The sequence below is a fragment of the Neovison vison genome, chromosome 8 (assembly GCF_020171115.1).
Source record: "Neovison vison isolate M4711 chromosome 8, ASM_NN_V1, whole genome shotgun sequence".
In the NCBI taxonomy this organism is placed as follows: Eukaryota; Metazoa; Chordata; class Mammalia; order Carnivora; family Mustelidae; genus Neogale; species Neogale vison.
Window position 1 is genome coordinate 15,421,721 of NC_058098.1, and position 16,818 is coordinate 15,438,538.

The window sequence follows — 16,818 nt, forward strand, 5'->3', positions numbered from 1 at the left end:
CTGGAGTGAGCACCGACCGGCGGAGGGAGGAGCGCAGGGGCGCACACTTGGCATCATGACCCAGACGCCCACCTTCGACAAACCCAAAGTGAGCTCGGACGGGACTCGGGGTCCGGGGGGGTCTGGCTTCTGGTCTGGCTGGAGGGCTTAGGGGCGTCCACAGCCCGGGAGCGAACCAGGGCCCCTGCAGGCGCTTCCTCTCTTCAGCTCAGGCCCTCGCTGCTGCCGGGCAGTTTAATGAGAAACAATGAAGCAGAGAGGGTCCCGAACCCCAAGGCGCCCCCGACTGGCTTCCGCGTTCTGCTTCTGCCCCTGATTTGGCCTCTCGGAGTCTCAGTTTCACTACCTGTCAAATGGACCTGGGACCCCGCCAGCGCTGGGTAGCTGTGGGAGACTAGGCAGGGGGCTTGACTTTTTGGACCTCGGCTGTAAAATGGGGCCCAGTGTCTACATCCATAGGCACCTCAAGTGTTGTGGAAACAGCTTTACAGTCCAGCACTGTGATGGTTCTGTGAGCCAAGGAGCTCAGGTCTGTGGATGTGCCGGTCAGGAGGACCACGCCGAAGAGCAGAGGGAGGGGATCAGGACACCCCTCTCTCCCTGCTAGGGGCTGAGTGGACCTTAGGTTCATTCGGGGCCAGGCCACAGCCACTGGCCTCAAGGGATAACTCTGTGGTCCCTCCTCCTACCAGCTGTGGCCTGGGAGCGGCTGCGTCAGGGAGGGTCTGGGCCCACTTGGCCAGCTTTGGAGCACTGAGATTCAGGAGGGGAGGGGTCCAGGGGTCTGTCCAACAGAGTGAGTCAGCTAGCAGGATTTGAGACTGTTGTGGGGGGTCATGGGAAGGAGTGAGCTGTAATCAGACTCAACTTACCGCTCCGAAAAAGAGGTGTGAGGGATGATGGCAGGTATCACAAGCGTTGGTGAGAATCGCATGTGTGTATGGGAGTGCAGGGGTGTGGGGTTGGGTGGGCAGCCCTGGAGGAGGTATGGCCCAGCCCCCACGGCTACTGCCCCCACCATAGGCTCAGCTACCTGTGCCATTTGTTGTGAGCTGGGGAGCCCTCCTGCCAGACCCCGCCCCGCACCTCTATGCTTAGTCTGGATGTCCCATCACTGAAGCTTCTTTCCTTGTGAAGGTTGTTTTTTTTTTTTCTCTCCTTTTTAAAAAATGTTTTTGGATCCCACCTGCCCTTGGGAAGGTGGTTCCCCTGATGTGAATCCTGAGACCATAGACAAAGTCCCTTGACCGGAAGTGAAATTGGAATTCGGAGATTAGTGAGAGGCAATGCTTCTGTAGAACTTACTATATACACCCAGTCCGCCCTTGCAACACTTGTCACAGCCCATCGAGGGAGGGCCTGTCTTACCATTTTTGGGTCTCACCCAATCCTACCTGCTTCAGGCTGGCAGGTTATTTCCCCTCTCTGGGCCTCAGTTTCCACACCTGGGAAATGGGCCCCACCTGCTTGGTTGGGAGTGTCCAGAGGGACACCAAGGGATGCTTGAGAGGGAAGGCGAGTGCTCTCCACTGTGTAGAGGAGATGTGATTCAGTTTTACAGCACAAGGAGGAAACGTGCCTGAGCTGGCAGGAGAAGCAAAAACGAGCGTGTCTCAGCCACTGCGACCAGAGCCAGCTCCCTGCCTTCCCGTGGGTGGGGCAGATCCTAATGAGAACTAGTATTAGTAGCTGGAGCTCATTAAGTTGTTATTCTGCTGTGCCGGGTACTGTTCTGAACTCGTTACTTTCATTAATTCCTTTGATTCTAGCAAGGACCCTGTGAGGTTGTTATCATCCCATTATACAGATGAATAGAGGCACAGAGAGATTAATGATGGCTCAGATCACACAGTGGGGAAACAGCCAAACTGGGACTGAGCCCAGGCCGCCTGGCTTCAAACATCCCGGAGCCAGATTTCCAGCTTTCTGCCTTTGCAGAAGCCCTTGGAATGGAGGTGCTGGTGCCCCTCGTGGGGGCCTCCGGGACAGGAGCTTCTGCTGGGCTGTTTGGCTTCTCATGCCTACTACTAGGTGAGGCCCAGGACCTGGCCAGCTTTAAGAAGGCAGAGCAAGGCTGTGCTTTGTAAACTTCAATGGGTACTCAAGTCACCTGACTGCCTTGTTAACATTCAGATACTGAATTGGGAGGTTTGGGGTTGGACTTGAGATGTTCCCTTCTAACAGGCTCATGGGCAATGCTGACCGTGCTGGACCACAGACCACACTTGGAGTAGCAAGACCCTACGTGGCTGCCTCCCTGGTTTGACTGTGTTATTCTAAGAGATGCTTTCTGAGCACCTGTGGGGCATTGGAGGAGGTACCCGGGAGGTGGAGGGTTGGCCCTTATCATTCTATTTCTACATGAGGCAAGGCTGGAAAGCCCGTGGTGTTCAGGAGTTCTTTGTCATGGAGGACAATGCTGATCACATGCCTGTTTCTGTAATCACCGTGGGTACCAGGCACCTTCCGTCATTTACATCCCAGTCCTCCGGACAACTGGACAAGGTAGATCTCTTCCTCCCCCTTTAACAGACCAGGAAACGGAGAAGCAAAGTGACTTGTCCAAGGTCACACAAAATGAGCATCTCAAAGCTGTAGAGCAGCAAGTGAGCCGGCCCAGGCTGGAAAAGCACAGTTTCTACGCTGTCCCTCACTGACGCAGAGAACTGGGGCTAAGTCTCGCACGTAAATTTAAGTAGGCTCTATGCCCAGCTTGGGGCTTAAACTCACAACTGAGATTAAGAGTCGCATGCTCTACTGACTGAGCCAGCCAGGCACCCTGCCCACATCATTTTTTCTTTCTCCTTTTTGAATGTTTGCTCCGTACCAGGCACTGTTCTAACTGATTTGCATATACTCATTTAATGCTTGTGGTGTCGTTCTAAGATGATTCCTCTTCCCTTCTATAGGAGGAAATGGCTCAGACAGGGGAAGGCACTTTCCAAAGTCACACAGCCGGAAAAGCAGAGCTACACTTGAACCCATTTCTACCTAAAACCGAAATCGATACTGTCCACTCCCTTGTCATTTGGCCGGTCCCACTTTGGGGCGAGGGGTGGACTCAGAGTCACCTTGGGCCTCAGATAGACTGGGGGGTAGGCCCCCGCCTCTCTGTTTGGCAGCCACAGAGCTCAGGTGAACATTTCTCTGAAACTCCGCTTTCTTCGCTGTAAAAATGGGTTGATTAAATACAAGGCCATGGAGTGCCTGGGTAGCTCAGTCGGTTAAGCATCTGCCTTCAGCTCAGGTCATGGTCTCAGGGTCCTGGGATCGAGCCTCGAATCGGGCTCCCTGCTCAGTGGGGAGCCTGCTTCTCCCTCTCCCTTTGCCTGCTGCTCTGCCTACTTGTGCTTTCTCTCTACCTCTCTCAAATAAATAAAGTCTTAAAAAATGTTTTTTAAGTCAAGTCCATGGGTTCCTGGGGACATTGTGCTGAGTGGCACATGTGAAGCCCCTGGCTGGCAGGCAGCAGGCCCTTAAGGGTGCTGTTCCTTCCCCTGGGGTTGTAGTACGCCCCCCTCCCCCACCAACTGGGGCCCTCTGGGAAGCCTCCTACCCCCACAGTGTTTCCTACTCTTGACTTCCTGCCGCAAAAGCCACCGAAAAGCCCACCGTTAGCATGGCTTTGACCTTCTGTTGCTTTTTGGTTAGCAAAGAACCAACTGTTTTTATTTATTTTTTACTTACTGTTTAAAGATTTTATTTATTTCAGAGCGAGGGAGCATGAGTTAGGGGGAGGTGTCGAGGGAGAAACAGACTCCCTGCCCAGGAGGAAACCTGATGCGGGGCTCGATCCCAGGACCCTGGGATCATGACCTGAGGCAAAGGCAGACGCTTAACCAACTGAGCCACCCAGGTACCCAGAGCCACCTATTTTTAAAAAGCCCCTCAAGGAGCTTGCCTAACCCATTATAACTCACAGGGCACTTTGGAGGGAAGGGAATGAATGAGACTGGGTTTCAAGGAAGCCTTTTGTTTGACAGAGGAAGTGAGGACCAGAGAGGGGGCCCATGGTCACACAGTGAGGTAGGGGAGGCTGACCACACTCCTGATTCTGCATCCGACCTTGGGGTTGGCCTGGCCTGGATGGCGAGGGGCCCTGTGAGCTTGGAGGAATGTGTCTCCCTATCCAGTGATCGATGGGGTTGCCCTCCTGGGGCAGGGAAGGGAGCACTGTGACTGGCTTTGGACTGGGGACAAAAGTAAGCCAGGAGGCCACAGTGAGGTTCAAGCCTATATGTACTCGGGGCAGGCTCGTTCTCACCCCTTAGGGTTCTGGGATCCTAGAGGAGCAAGGTGAGGGGAAACACAAGCCTTGGGGTCCTTGTGACCACGGGGGGAAGAACACGAGTTTTCCCATCTTTACAATGGGAATCCAGTTGGTCTCCAGGCCGGGAAGGGGTGGGGCACACCGGTGCTGGCCGCTGTCCATCATTACGCCTGTCACTGTTCTCCGTCCCCTTTAGACTTTTCCCAGCATTGACTCAGCACTGATAGCAGGATGAAGGGAGTGGATTGTGGGTTTACAAGCTCGGGTTTTGACTCAAACAGCTTCCGGCTGTTGGTACTTATTAGTCTGGCCTGAGGCTCATTCCTTAATTTCTCTGTGTCTCCGTCTGGACAGCTGGGGAGAGCTGTGTTGGGGGTTCCTAGGCTGTTACTCCGTGAGATGTGACCCTGGCTGAAGACCTGCCCTCCCTGCTCTGACACCTCCGGGGGGTGGGGGGGAGGCTCCCAGCAGCAACCGAGAGCTCAGTCAGGCCCCAAGACGGCAGGAGGCACCAACGCTGGGCGAGCTGTGGGAGTTCGTAGAGGAAGTGTGACCAAAACAATATGTCATATGTCAACCCAGGACAGCTCTGTCTCCTGGCTTTACCTCTCTGCTGAGAGGCCGTGGTGGGCACTGACCCCTGGCACCCCGCAGCTCACTGCCAAGAGCCCGGCTAAGGAAAGAGAGGCTGGCTGGCTGGAGGGGAGGGAGGGCTCCTGCGGCTCATCTGGGTTCTGGGTTCTGGGGGCTTCTCTTCCAGGCCCAGGGGCGCTGGTCAGTCCTTACCTTGCTCCGGGGAGAGGACACCGCACTGCTGACCTAAGACAGCTCTTGGTCATTTGATGTGTACTAAGCGCTTTTGGCTGTGCTGGGCATGGTCCTAAACCCCAAAGACGCAGCATAATGACCCCACTTTGAGGAAACTCCTAGGGAGACAGCTATGGTAAGTGAATATAAAAAGTCAGCATTTTGGAAAACCCAGAACCAGATGGTTGGTTGGGGGAGCCTGGGAAGAAGTAGTTTGCTCCGGCGTGCCTTGAAGACATACAGCCTCCCAGTTAGGAGTGGGAATTCCATCTCAAAGTGTCTGGCCCAGGAGTTCATGACCTGTGACCTTGCCCTGGATCTGCCTCAACACCTCGGGTGTGTGAATTGTACCTCCCCGGGCCTTGGCTGACTGGCTGGCTGACCTCTCCTGAGAGTAAGACTTAACGTGTTCGCTCACCCCCTCCCCAGTGTGCCCAGCACCTAGTGGGGCTTAGGAAATATTTGGTCACTGGGGATGTTTCCTACTCCTCTCTGGGATTTCCTGCAGCTCTGTGAGGTGCTTGCCAAGTCAGCCTGCTGGAGAGCAAGTGCAGGGGAGTAGGGGTGAGACTCCCCCCGCAGAGATGTCAGGAGGCTGGGCACAGGGCAGGGGTGTGGCCCCTGGGCAGGACTTGGGCTTAGAGGTAGAGCAACTGGGGTTCTAAGCCAGCTCTGTGGCAATCAGCCTGGGCAGCACAGGGCAGGCGGCCAAGTTCCTACGAGTTTACCGTCCCCATGCCCACTCCCCCAACCCCCAGTCGGCAGCCCAGGGCTAACATGCACCTTGCCTCGGGGTCAAGATTAATTGAGGTAAAGGACCTGGTAACTAGAAGTAGCTGCTGGTACCGCTGAATGGGCTCCTGACAGCCTCTCTGAGGCTAGGCCTGCCGGCAAAGCGTAGTAAGAGCGCTGGGACTCAGACCTGGGTTCAAATGCTGACTCCGTCCCTGCCTGCCTTTGTGCTCCTGGATCCCTTCTTTGAGTTCAGCTTCCCCCTCTGCAGAATGGTCGTCAAGTTCTGCCTTCACTGTCGTGAGGATGGAATCAGTTCATGTCTGTATGTGGTCCAGCACATAGTAGATACTCAATAATCAGAGGACACTGCTGTTCTTTTTCCCTGAATGGGGACAGCCGAGCAGGGTCTCCACCCATCTCTGAGCTTACACCCCATTGTCACCTGGGGGGTGCAGACAGACGTCTTCATGGGTAGTGGCTATTTTCCAGAAAGTTCCATGGGAGGCTTGCCTGAGGTTGAGCTACCTAAGGGTGGTTGTTGCCTCTGCTTCTCCCCTGAAACGTGTCGGGACAGCTTCCCAGGAAGCCCCAGGAGTGGGGGGGACCTGTAGGGCATGGTGGGGCATGATGGGGCAGCAGGCTTTCCTCTCGCTGTCTCCGGGGGTGCTCTCGCTTTCTGCTTCTCGGCTGGCTCTTCAAGTCCCACTTCCCCTGCTCTGCTGCACTGGGGAGCACCTCCTGCGTCTGGAGCTGCGGGCAGGTACTCCCCGTGGGCACTTATCTCTTGTCCTCACTACTGAGCAGCCCTGTTTTCTGTTCTGGCTTCCCTCTCCCCTACTTAGGGTAAGGCAGCCAGAAAGAGCTTTTACACGGTGCCTCCTGATCCAAAACCCTTCAGTGGGTCCCCTTACCTGTGACCTGTGACCACTCCCTGCCCAACACCCGCTGACTTTCTGTGGCGACCTATCGCCCCATGAATCTCATTCTCCATATCAAGCCAGTTCCCTCCCTGCTTCCTGACCCAAGTTCCTCTGCCCGGGCCCTTCTCTGTCCTCCCTCCTTTCCCACCCCCCACCCCCGTCTGCTCCTCCTCTCAGCACCTCCTGATTTGTCCCTTCTCTGTCATTGTCTCCTGTAACCCCTCTTCGCCCATGGCCTTGCAACCTGCCCCAGTCACTCCCACTGCCCAGAGAAGCCATTCTCTTCACTTCCATCTGCCTCTAGTCCTTTCTCTGGCCCTTTCTTCCCCTCCAGGGGTGAAATTCTGAAAAGGAGACTCTGCACTTTCTCCATTTTATTACCTCTACTTATTTCTTACTCCATTCCAGCATGGATTTGCCCCCTCTGGCCTCTGGAGCACTCCCTATAGGATAGTAGTTCTCAACCTTGGCTTTGCGCGTTGAAAACTAGCAACAACCCCATGCTCAGGCCCAGGCCGAAGGACTGTGACATTGCGGACCAGCGTGGGCCCAGGCGTAGGCGACTTTCCAAAGCTTCCCAGGTGTTCCTCATGGTCAGCCAGGGCTAAGTACCTCTCCTCTGGGCCCAGTGCCCTGTGGCCTTGGCCCCAGGGACATGTGTCTATTCTCTTGCTTGACCTCTGGCCGGACCTGGCCGTCTTCCTTTCATGTAGCTGCTGTAACGAATTACCACATGCACACCCGGTAGCTTAGAACCATGTAATCTCCCCATTCTAGAGACAGAAGGCCAAATCAAGGTGTCGTTGGTAGGGTCCCACGTCCTCTGAGAGATCTGTTTGTTGCCTCCTCCGGCTTCAGGTGGCTCTGGGCCATCCTTGGCTGGTGACCACACAGCTCCCGTCTGCCTCCAAGCTCAGGTTGCTGCTGCCTCTTCTAGGAGTTTCTCGCTCAAAACTCTGCCTCCCTCATAAGGAGGTGGGTAATTGCACTATCCAGATAACCCAGGATAAACTCCTCAAGTCCTTAAACTACTTCTCTCTCTCTCTCTCTCTTTTTTTTCCACCACGGGAGTAATACAGGTTCTGGGGATTCGGAAGTAGACCTGTTTGGGGGGCTGCCGTCTCACTGACCCAGTGCATTGCCACCGCCCCTTGCAGTCAGACAGCCTCTTGCCTTGTACACACCCTCCTCCTGGTTTCCCTCCTGCCCGTCTGGCGACTCCTCTCTGGGCTCCCCCTCTCCTGCAGAGCCACTGGGTGCTGGTGCTTCTGGAGGCTTCCTCCCCCACCCCTTCCTTGACCCACTCTCCCCAGTGAGCCTGTTCAAGGGCTTGGCTGCAGCTGTCCGTATTCGTACTTGCATCACCAGCCTGGTGTCTGACCGCGCTAGAACTTCCCATGCGTTGGCTCTGTCCTTTTACATTGGAGGACTCAAAGGCGTCCCAGCCAAACATCCCTAAGATCAAACTGACCGTGTCCCTCTCCCCACACCCCTGTCCTTCCTTCCCCCTTATCACTTGGGCTTCTTCCTGGGTAGTGTCCAGAGCATGGGAATCACTACCCACCCCACTCAGGCCTGACCTGGGGCTTCCTCCTTGACCCCTCTTTCTGTACCCCACCCCTCTGCTTTTCCATATCTGTCTTGTCACCCTGGTCCAGAGCACCATCCTCTCTCATAAACTGGACCGCAGTGCAGTAGCCTCCTGCTGCTTTGCTCTGAGCCCGCCTAGCCCTCTAGCTGGCTTCAAACCCTGTCGTGGCTTCTCTGTGCTTTCAGCTAAAATGACTCCTTGTGGCCTCGGTGACCCCGCAGCCTGTCCAGACTCATGATCCCTCCCTTCTCAGAACCAGGTTTCAGTTCCTCCCCTGTACCACAGGCTCGCTACCACATGGCCTTTGCACGTGCTGTTGCTTCTGCCTGGAATGCTCTTCCTGCCTTCCTTCTTGGCCTGCCTTTGCCTGGTTGGCTCCTCTTCATATTTTGGATCTTGGCTCAAGCTCTGTTTTCTCTGGGAAGCCATTGTTGGCCCTTGAGCTGGGTGAGGTCTTTTGTTTGTTAGCCCTTTTGTAGGCTTGTGACTACATCTGTCACGTTTATGTACTGCCTCTTTCCTGGCAGGACCATAAGCATCACAGAAGTGGGACTCTATGCATTGAGCTTTGCTCTCCATCCCTAGCACTTGGCAGTTTGGTGAATTCTGGCCTCTTCACGGATGCTGTTTTAGCATTTGCTGTGTGCTAAGTGCTGGGCTCATACACTACACGCGTGAACGTGGTCAAGCCTCACAAAGCCCTAGGAGGAAGGCATTGTCTCCTCCCCATTGGATCCATGAGGATACCGAGGCACCAAAAGTGAAGTCACTTTCTCCAGGCCACCAGGGAGTGAGTGGAGGAGCCAGGATTCCAGATGTAACCCCAGAGTATCCTCCCTCTCTGGCCAGATCCTCAGTAGGGCGGTGTGCTGTGTGTGTGGGTTTAGGACAACAAACCCTGCAGGCTCAGAGAGAGGAGGGCCCCTGTCCAAGGTCACACAACTCCTTGGCAGTTCCCTGGGCTGGAAGCTTCACTGTTCCCAATGCTGAATGTTTTTTGAGAACATAATGAACGTTTAGCTAAGTGGGCATTGAACTTGTTTTGTCAGGGAATCCAACAGCTCCCTTGCTTCTGCGCCCGGCGGGGAGTGTTGCTGGGTCCTTTGCAGGCTGGGTGACGTCTGGAGAGGTCTGGTTACTGGGACCTCCTGCTCGGAGGCAGGTTAAGCAGCTCTGTGCCTGTCAGCCTCAGCGGGCCTATAGTTTCCTCCCTCGCCAGGGCAGTGACTTTCTCCTCCAGGTCCCCAAATTCTAGGGAAGACCCCAACCTGGCAGATGTCAGTGGAGTTTCTAGGTCTCCCCCTGGTCCAGGGAAAGTCCCCTTCCCTGTGTCTCCCAGACCCTGTTGTGGTTCCCAGCTCCTGGGAGATGGCCTGGCTGAGAGGCGGACTTATAAACCACCCTTGTCTACCTGTGCGGTGTGTTATTGTTATCTTTAATCCTTACGGTTGTTCGCGGACAGGGAGGCAGAAATACCCTGTTGTTTTGCAGTTGAGGAAACAGAGGGGCTGAGATCACACAGCGGGCCAAGGGGCGGAGCTGGGAGTCCGGAGATGGGCTGTCTCCAAAGCCCGTGTCCTTAACCTCCTGGCGTTGTGCACCAAGCAGTGTTTGCGGGGCCCTGCGCACGTAGGGAACGATCACCAGGATGGCCGAGTATCCAGGACCCTTTCTGGAGTACGGAAAGATCCTGTGTTGTGCCTGTAGATTCCTGATAACAGGGCTTATGTAACACCAACTTTGGAAAACAGAGTCTGGGTGTTTGAAACCCGCTGTGGGGTAGTCACAGGCCCAGGAAGTCTGCACTCAACACTTTTTGTTAGAGTTGGTTTTTGCTTAGTGGGCGGAGAGCAGACTCTGCCGGCACAGTGGCTGGGGCTCCATGGCTGGCCTTGGGCTGGCCTTGGGTGTAAGGGCACTGGCCTTGGGCTTGGGCTAGGGGTTCTGGTTCTGCCATTTCCCAGCCGCGGTGAAGAACAGAGGAACTGTGTGGGGTTCCTGCCTCAATGGCTTGTGGTGTGAACTCGGTCAAGTTACTTAACCTTCCTGAGACTCAACTGTGGTTGAGCCTCTGTGGTCTTAACCTTGAAAGAGCTAGAGATGACTGTTAACCATCCCCCCCCCCCCGCCCAACAGATGAGGAGGAAACAAAATGCTGTGTATTCAGAGCTTAGTGGAGCGCCTGTGGCAAGTGTCCAATCAGGGGGACTCATGGTTATTGCAGTCCTGCTGACATTCATGGGTGTTTGTTCTCACCTCCCCCCCTTTTTTCCTCCCCCTGCCCCCTTGCAGGTGGAACTACACGTCCATCTGGACGGAGCCATCAAGCCTGAAACCATCTTATACTATGGCAGGTAAGTCCACAGGGAAGAGACCTTCCTCCCCAGCATCTGGGGACGTTGGGTGGGGTGTGCTCCATGGCTCAACCTAGAGGCCTCTGGAACATTCCAGGGTTGGCGTTCCTTCCTGTATCCCCATGGAATGAAGCTGGCCCCTTGGCCGGAAGAAGGTGGCCTGTGGAGAAATGGCCCCTCAGCTCTGAGCCAGAGACCCACAGCCCAAGGCTTCTGCTTTCCCTGATTCTGACTCTTGTCCTGCTGATGCCAAGGGGCCAGGAGGAGCTTACCCTACCTTATCTGCAGGTGCTTGAGTACGTGCATGTACACACACATACCCCCACAAACACACACTCACAAGAGGAGGCCGTTCCCAGGGCTGAGCAGTCACTGTGTTGGGACTCTGCAGAGAGGCTGTGGCAGAGGTGATGGCCCCGCACGGGACGCCGGGACCATTTGTTGAGCGTCTCCTAGTGCCCAGCTGCCAGGCTGAGTGCCCTCCTTGAGTCAGCAAATTTAATCCCTCCGCAGAGAAGGACGGTGCTGCCATCCGCATCTCACTGAGGAGAGCCAGGGGCTCAGAAAAGCAAAGACAGGGACGCCTGGGTGGCGCAGTTGGTTAAACGACTGCCTCCGGCTCAGGGCGTGATCCTGGAGTCCCGGGATCGAGTCCCACATCAGGCTCCCAGCTCCATGGGGAGTCTGCTTCTCCCTCTGACCTTCTCCTCGCTCATGCTCTCTCTCACTGTCTCTCTCTCTCAAATAAATAAAATAAAATCTTAAAAAAAAAAAAAATTAAAAAAAAAAATAAGAAAAGCAAAGACAGTTGCTGGAGGCCAAGGCGACAATAAACAGTAGAGTCTAGAATTGACCCAGGGCCCTCTCCTCTCCAAGGCTTTCCCTGTGTCACCAGGGCAGTCGCCTACTGGGGAATGTGGACAGGCAGCCCCTCCTCTGGGGCCCATCTTCACCTTCTAAGTAAGGCTATGCTTCCTGCCTCGGGTCGCATGGGCAGGAGGGTCACTGGGGCCCCCAGGGAGGGGTGCCTGCCGCTTCCTCCCCACTTCAAGGGCTCATGGTGGACCCTCTCTTGGGTCCCCTGTTTAACAACAGGGGTTTTAGAGGTCAGAGGGTCTGAATTTAAATATGGGCACACTGTTTTCTCACTGTGACCTTGGCCTCTAGCTTGAGGGGGAGGAACAGGGCCTCCCTCCAGAACTGACCTAGAAGAGGGGGATCCCTGCTGCTCCCCCCCCCTCCACAGACTGTGCCCCCACCTGTTGGCTGAACACTCCCTCCATTTGGAGCTGGAAGGAGTCCGCCTCTCTCATTGCCCGGAGCACTTCTGCTGCAGACCGAGATGCGGACACGCAGCTCCGTAAGCCCCGGTCCCCCGAGTTTCCAGACACCGCTGCTCCAGAGACGTGGTGAGGCTGGGGCGCTTGTCCCCAGCTCTCTGGAGCATCTCTTCCAACTCCCTGAGGCAGAGTTCTGCCAAGAACACTTTTCTCCACCTTCTCCTACTTTCACAGACCCCTCCCTTCGCCCTAGGAAGTCGCTACTGATTTTTTTCTCTCCCTACTGATTTAATTCTTGACTCCCCTACGTCAGTTGTCAGCATTCACTGTGCTCCCCGAGGCGCTGCATCGGTGCCGATGGGCTGAATCCTCACGCCAACTTGCGGGGTGGTACTGTTGTGGCCCCGTTTTATGGAGGAGGACACGGAGCCGTGATGGGTGAGGGGACGTACCTAGGGAGCACGGGTGTGAGCCCGAGTCCACGCCCCTGGCCATTACTCCTGCCAGCGAGAGGCTTACATGAAGCAGTGCCCCGAAACCACTTCGCTCCAGGCACTTCTTGATAGTCTTAACGATAAGCGAGGGCTCTGGCTAAGTGGGGTGAAGCTGCTTGGCTTATCTCTGCCCGTCCTTTGCCCATGCCAGGTACCAGCCATTGCCCCAGATGAGGCTGTTGGGTAGGTTATCAAGCACCAGGTTAGGACTGCCTACTGAGTTCTCATTAAGGGGTCAGAGAGCACTTACTAGTGGAGCAAGAAGGCCGGAGTCCAGGGTAGGGAGGAGGGAGAGGAACCGCCCCCATGGGCAGGCTGGTCCGATCTTCTGTTTTCCCCCACAGCTTGGTATCTCGGGAGCAGTCGAGGTGCCTCGGTGGGCCCATGGGGCAGGGTGTTATGGGTGCCAGCTGGAATCCAAGCTTGAGGACAGCAGGCAGGGGGTCTGGGAGTTGGTCAGACTTGGCTATGGAAGCCCGTAAACACACCGGAGGACTTCCCGGTGGTGGTGGGCTGAGAGAAAGAAGGAAGCCCTTCTCTCCCTCTGGCCAAATCCAGTGGCCGGTCTTCTGCCTCTGTGATGTGGGCCTCCGCTGACTATGTTCTTACCTCCTTCTTCCCTTAGCTCCTGTGATTCTGTCCTCTCCGGGGCTTCTACCTCTCTCTCCGTCTCCTTCGTGAACCTGTCTGCTCTTTTGCCACAGCACATTCTGAATCTGGCCCCGCTTTCCTCCCTTGACCAGCCTGGCCTGAGCCACCAGCATCCCTCACCGGGGCAATGGCAATGGCTTCCTGGCTGGTGTCCAGGTGGCCACTCTGGCCTCCCCTATTTCCTGTCCCTGCAGTACTAGAGTCAGAACACCTGTCTTAAAACCTAGTCTGACCAGTCACTCGCCAGCTCTAACCCTCCCACACTCCCAGCTGACTCTGAGTCAAAGCCAAGGTCCATTCACAGCCTTTAAAGACCAGCAAAGCCTGAGTTGCCTCTCTGACCTCTCCTCCTTAATCCACACTGGAGGTTCCTCAACCCTGCCAGACTTGGTAAACACAGAGAGGTTGAGTAACTCTCCCAAGGTCACACAGCCTTTAAGGAACCCAGCTGGGATTCAGAACCAGTCCATCAGGCTTTGGGGGTTGCTGTGTGACCCTGGGCATGTAAACTACTTCCTTTCTTCTCTGTACCGTAGCTATCTGTGTTACTGAAAAGGATGCAGAGGTCCTTGGATGGGATGGCTCTGCTCCTGGGTGATTTGGCGCATACAGCAGGGGATGGACTTGGAACTCCATAGCCTGGCTCTTCCTTCTCGTTGGGCTCTCTGTGGCCAGGCTCCTGGTAGGCACATCCCCCACCATGGCAGGAAGAGCAATGGCTGAGGCATGGCTAACTGGGAGTATAAGGAGCATCTGATGACCAAACTTGGTCATCCCCAGGGGAGCCTCTGCTGCCAAGTGGCTGTGGGTGGCAGGAGGACCTAGGGCCCTAGGATTAACTCCTCTTTGCCTCAACTTTGGGCCCCAGACCAGAGCATTACAGCTTGGCCTGAGCAGCTTCTGGAGGCCCAGTCCCGTGTAAGATCCCAAAGAGTGTCTCATGCTATTTGTTTCCTGCTAGGACTGCTGCAGTAGCTCTCAGATCTGATACCCACACGGCAACCGGAAGGAGCTCTTAAATCTCTTCATGCCACTCCCCTGCTTGAAATCCTTCAGTGGTTTCCCAGTGCCTTGGGGATCAGGCCCAAACTTCTACGAAGCTTCCACTAGGCTCTGCCTGCCCTCTGGCTCTTCACCTACCACTGACCCCACTCTGAACTCCAGCTGCCCTGCCTTTGCCTCCGCTCCCAGCTTAGGCCTGGAGCCCCTTCTGTTCCTTCTAATTCTGCTTAAATGTCCCCTCCTCTAACCAGCCTTCCCAGACCACTCTGTGTGGTCAAAGATCTCTTGGTGGCTGATGAGGAGAGAGGCTGGAGAGGGTAGGCACAATGGGCCTTCAGAGAGTAAAATAAGTGAGATGTGACTGGCTGGTGGGCAAGGCAGAGGAGCCCGGGGGAGGCCCCTGCCCCGGGTTGGGCAGCTGGGTCGGTGGATGGTGGAGCTATATTTGGAAACATGGAGCATAGGGCAGGGAGGGGGGAGGGGGGATGAGATGGGGGGGCTGGTCTGACACCTGGGGCTGTCTCGGTCACTGCTATCTGTCCAGTGCCCAGGACATCATAAGCCCTCAAGTGGTGGTATATGGAAGTAGAGACTTCTGGCTGAAAACCATGAAAGGGGAGGAGCTTCTGTGGGCAGGTGTGTAAAAGGGAGGGTCTGTAAGAACAGTCAGGAGGAAGGGCCCCACCAGGAAGCAGGGGTCGAGGGAGCTGGAGGAAGACTGTCGGGGGCCTCACACATAGTGTGACCAGAGGACCAAGCACGTGTTGTGGGGAAGGGGGCTGACTGCACGCTGGGGGGGCACTCCTAGGGATTGGGACCCCCAGCAGGGGAGGAGGGCCTGTGTCGGGGGCTCGGGGGACATGCATTTATGTCAGGAAGCATCATAGTATTTTAGGGACCAAGGTTCCCCAGTGTCCCTGACAACCCCCCCCTTCCATCCTCTGTTCTTGCTTTGCGGATAACGCGATGCTTGAACCAGATTTAATCACCTCATTTCCATAATTGTTTGCTCCTCTTTTTTTTTTTTTAAATCTTCTTTTGTTCTACTTGCTGGAGGAGTTTCCCCGCTGTATTTTCCATTCATTTTATTACATCCTGATGACCGGCCCATATTCATTTCGATTTGCAGAAGCATTCTCTTCCTCTCAGGGCCCCCTGACCGAGAGGGGGGTCTTGTTTCCGGGGAGGAAGCTCTTCTCCCGTCCCAGAGATGCTCCGCTGTAAGGGTTTTACGTTTTCTTCTGTTCCCTGCGTTGTTTCCTCGGAATTTCCTCCTGTCTCCTGCCTTGTCCCTTCGTGGCGGAAGCATTTCTTGGATGTCTGGTGTTCTTTGCCTGCTCCTTTCGTCTTCAAAGTGGGAAAACTGAGGCCGGGGGGACTGAGAGCTGTAGGGGAGGCAGGCCTGGCTCACCCTCGCTGACCCTGGCGGGGAGGAGGAGGCCCAGGGGCGGCTGTGGGCAGGCCCCACGCCGGGGTCTGTAGGCGGAGAGGGGAGATGCTCGGAGGGAGGGGGCCAGTGCACACATTCCTGGGAGTCTCTGCTGGACCCTCTCCCAGCTCACGGGCTGGGCAGGCCTCTCCCATACGCAGGCCAGCCGGATGGAGGGCGGAGGTGGGAAGTCCGGCCCCTGCCCCGGGCATTGTGGTGCTGCAGTTATGGCCCTGATAACCTCTGACCTGGCCGGGGACCAGCTGGCTCTACCCACTCCAGGGCTGAGGAGGAAACTGTGGTCTTGCCCTAGCAGCTGCCCGGTTCCCAGGCACCAGGGGCATGCATGTGTACATGTGAGTGTGCGTGTGTACATGTATGCATACAGACTTCAACCCCCGGTGTCCCCCTTGAGATTCCCTGGCTGGTCATGACCTTGGGAACTTGGTGGGGGGAGGGGTGCTGGAAGGATTCCAGCCTGGGTTCTATATGCCCCAGGCCTCTGTTTTCCCATCTGTTCAATGGGAGGAGTTGGAGGAAGAGGTCCCCAGCTTTTCTGCTCTGGTCCCCAGGAGGAGTTTGCAGCCCACTGCCCTCACTGTTTTGTTCCCAGGAAGAGGGGGATTGCCCTCCCCGCGGAGACAGTGGAGGAGCTGCGGGACATCATCGGCATGGACAAGCCGCTCAGCCTCCCGGACTTCCTGGCCAAGTTTAACTACTACATGCCCACCATCGCGTGAGTCAGCCCCCCAGCCCCGCCCCGCCCCACCCCGGCTGTGCCTGCCACCTGCTGCCCGCGCCTCTCACTGCGGGGTGGGAGAAGGTGCTCAGAAGCCCCAGTTTTGCAGCTTATCCTTGTGTGTACTTGTGTGACTCTCTCCAGGCCTTGATTTTTCCCTTCTGGAAAGTGGGCATAATGTCTAGAAAGTTCTTCAACTTCTACAGGAAAGTGACAGTGTGAGGTCAAAAGCTGGCATCCTAGTGCCTGAATCTTTCACGAAATAACTGTGACCTTGGGCAAATTTACCCTCTCTGGGCCTCTGTTCCCTCATCCAGACCATGGGGCTTGTGATCCTGTCTACCTCCTGGGGCTGGAGTTTAGAATGGACGTAGAACTTGCCTCACCAAGCTCCCCCTTGCCAGGAAGACGGTTGCTACCTTTATGGACAGCCAGGCACAGCTGTTTTTCTAGTCCCTTTTGTTCCTTCCATCTTAGGTCTGGAAGACTGTGCGTACAGCACTCAGAACTGTAGTTTTCGTAGTTGTCGGTGGTCCCGCCAGGTGG

General features: G+C 55.8%; 1 protein-coding gene across 1 annotated transcript in view; it reads left to right on the forward strand.

Annotated features, from left to right (window-relative positions):
• Positions 1–16,818, forward strand: part of ADA (adenosine deaminase) — a 27,679-nt gene continuing 10,861 nt past the window's right edge. Inside the window, exons 1-3 of the mRNA XM_044262981.1 lie at positions 1–88; positions 10,616–10,677; positions 16,147–16,269. Coding sequence (XP_044118916.1) covers positions 56–88; positions 10,616–10,677; positions 16,147–16,269 — 218 coding nt within the window. The 5' untranslated portion in view covers positions 1–55. The remainder of the gene's footprint in view (positions 89–10,615; positions 10,678–16,146; positions 16,270–16,818) is intronic.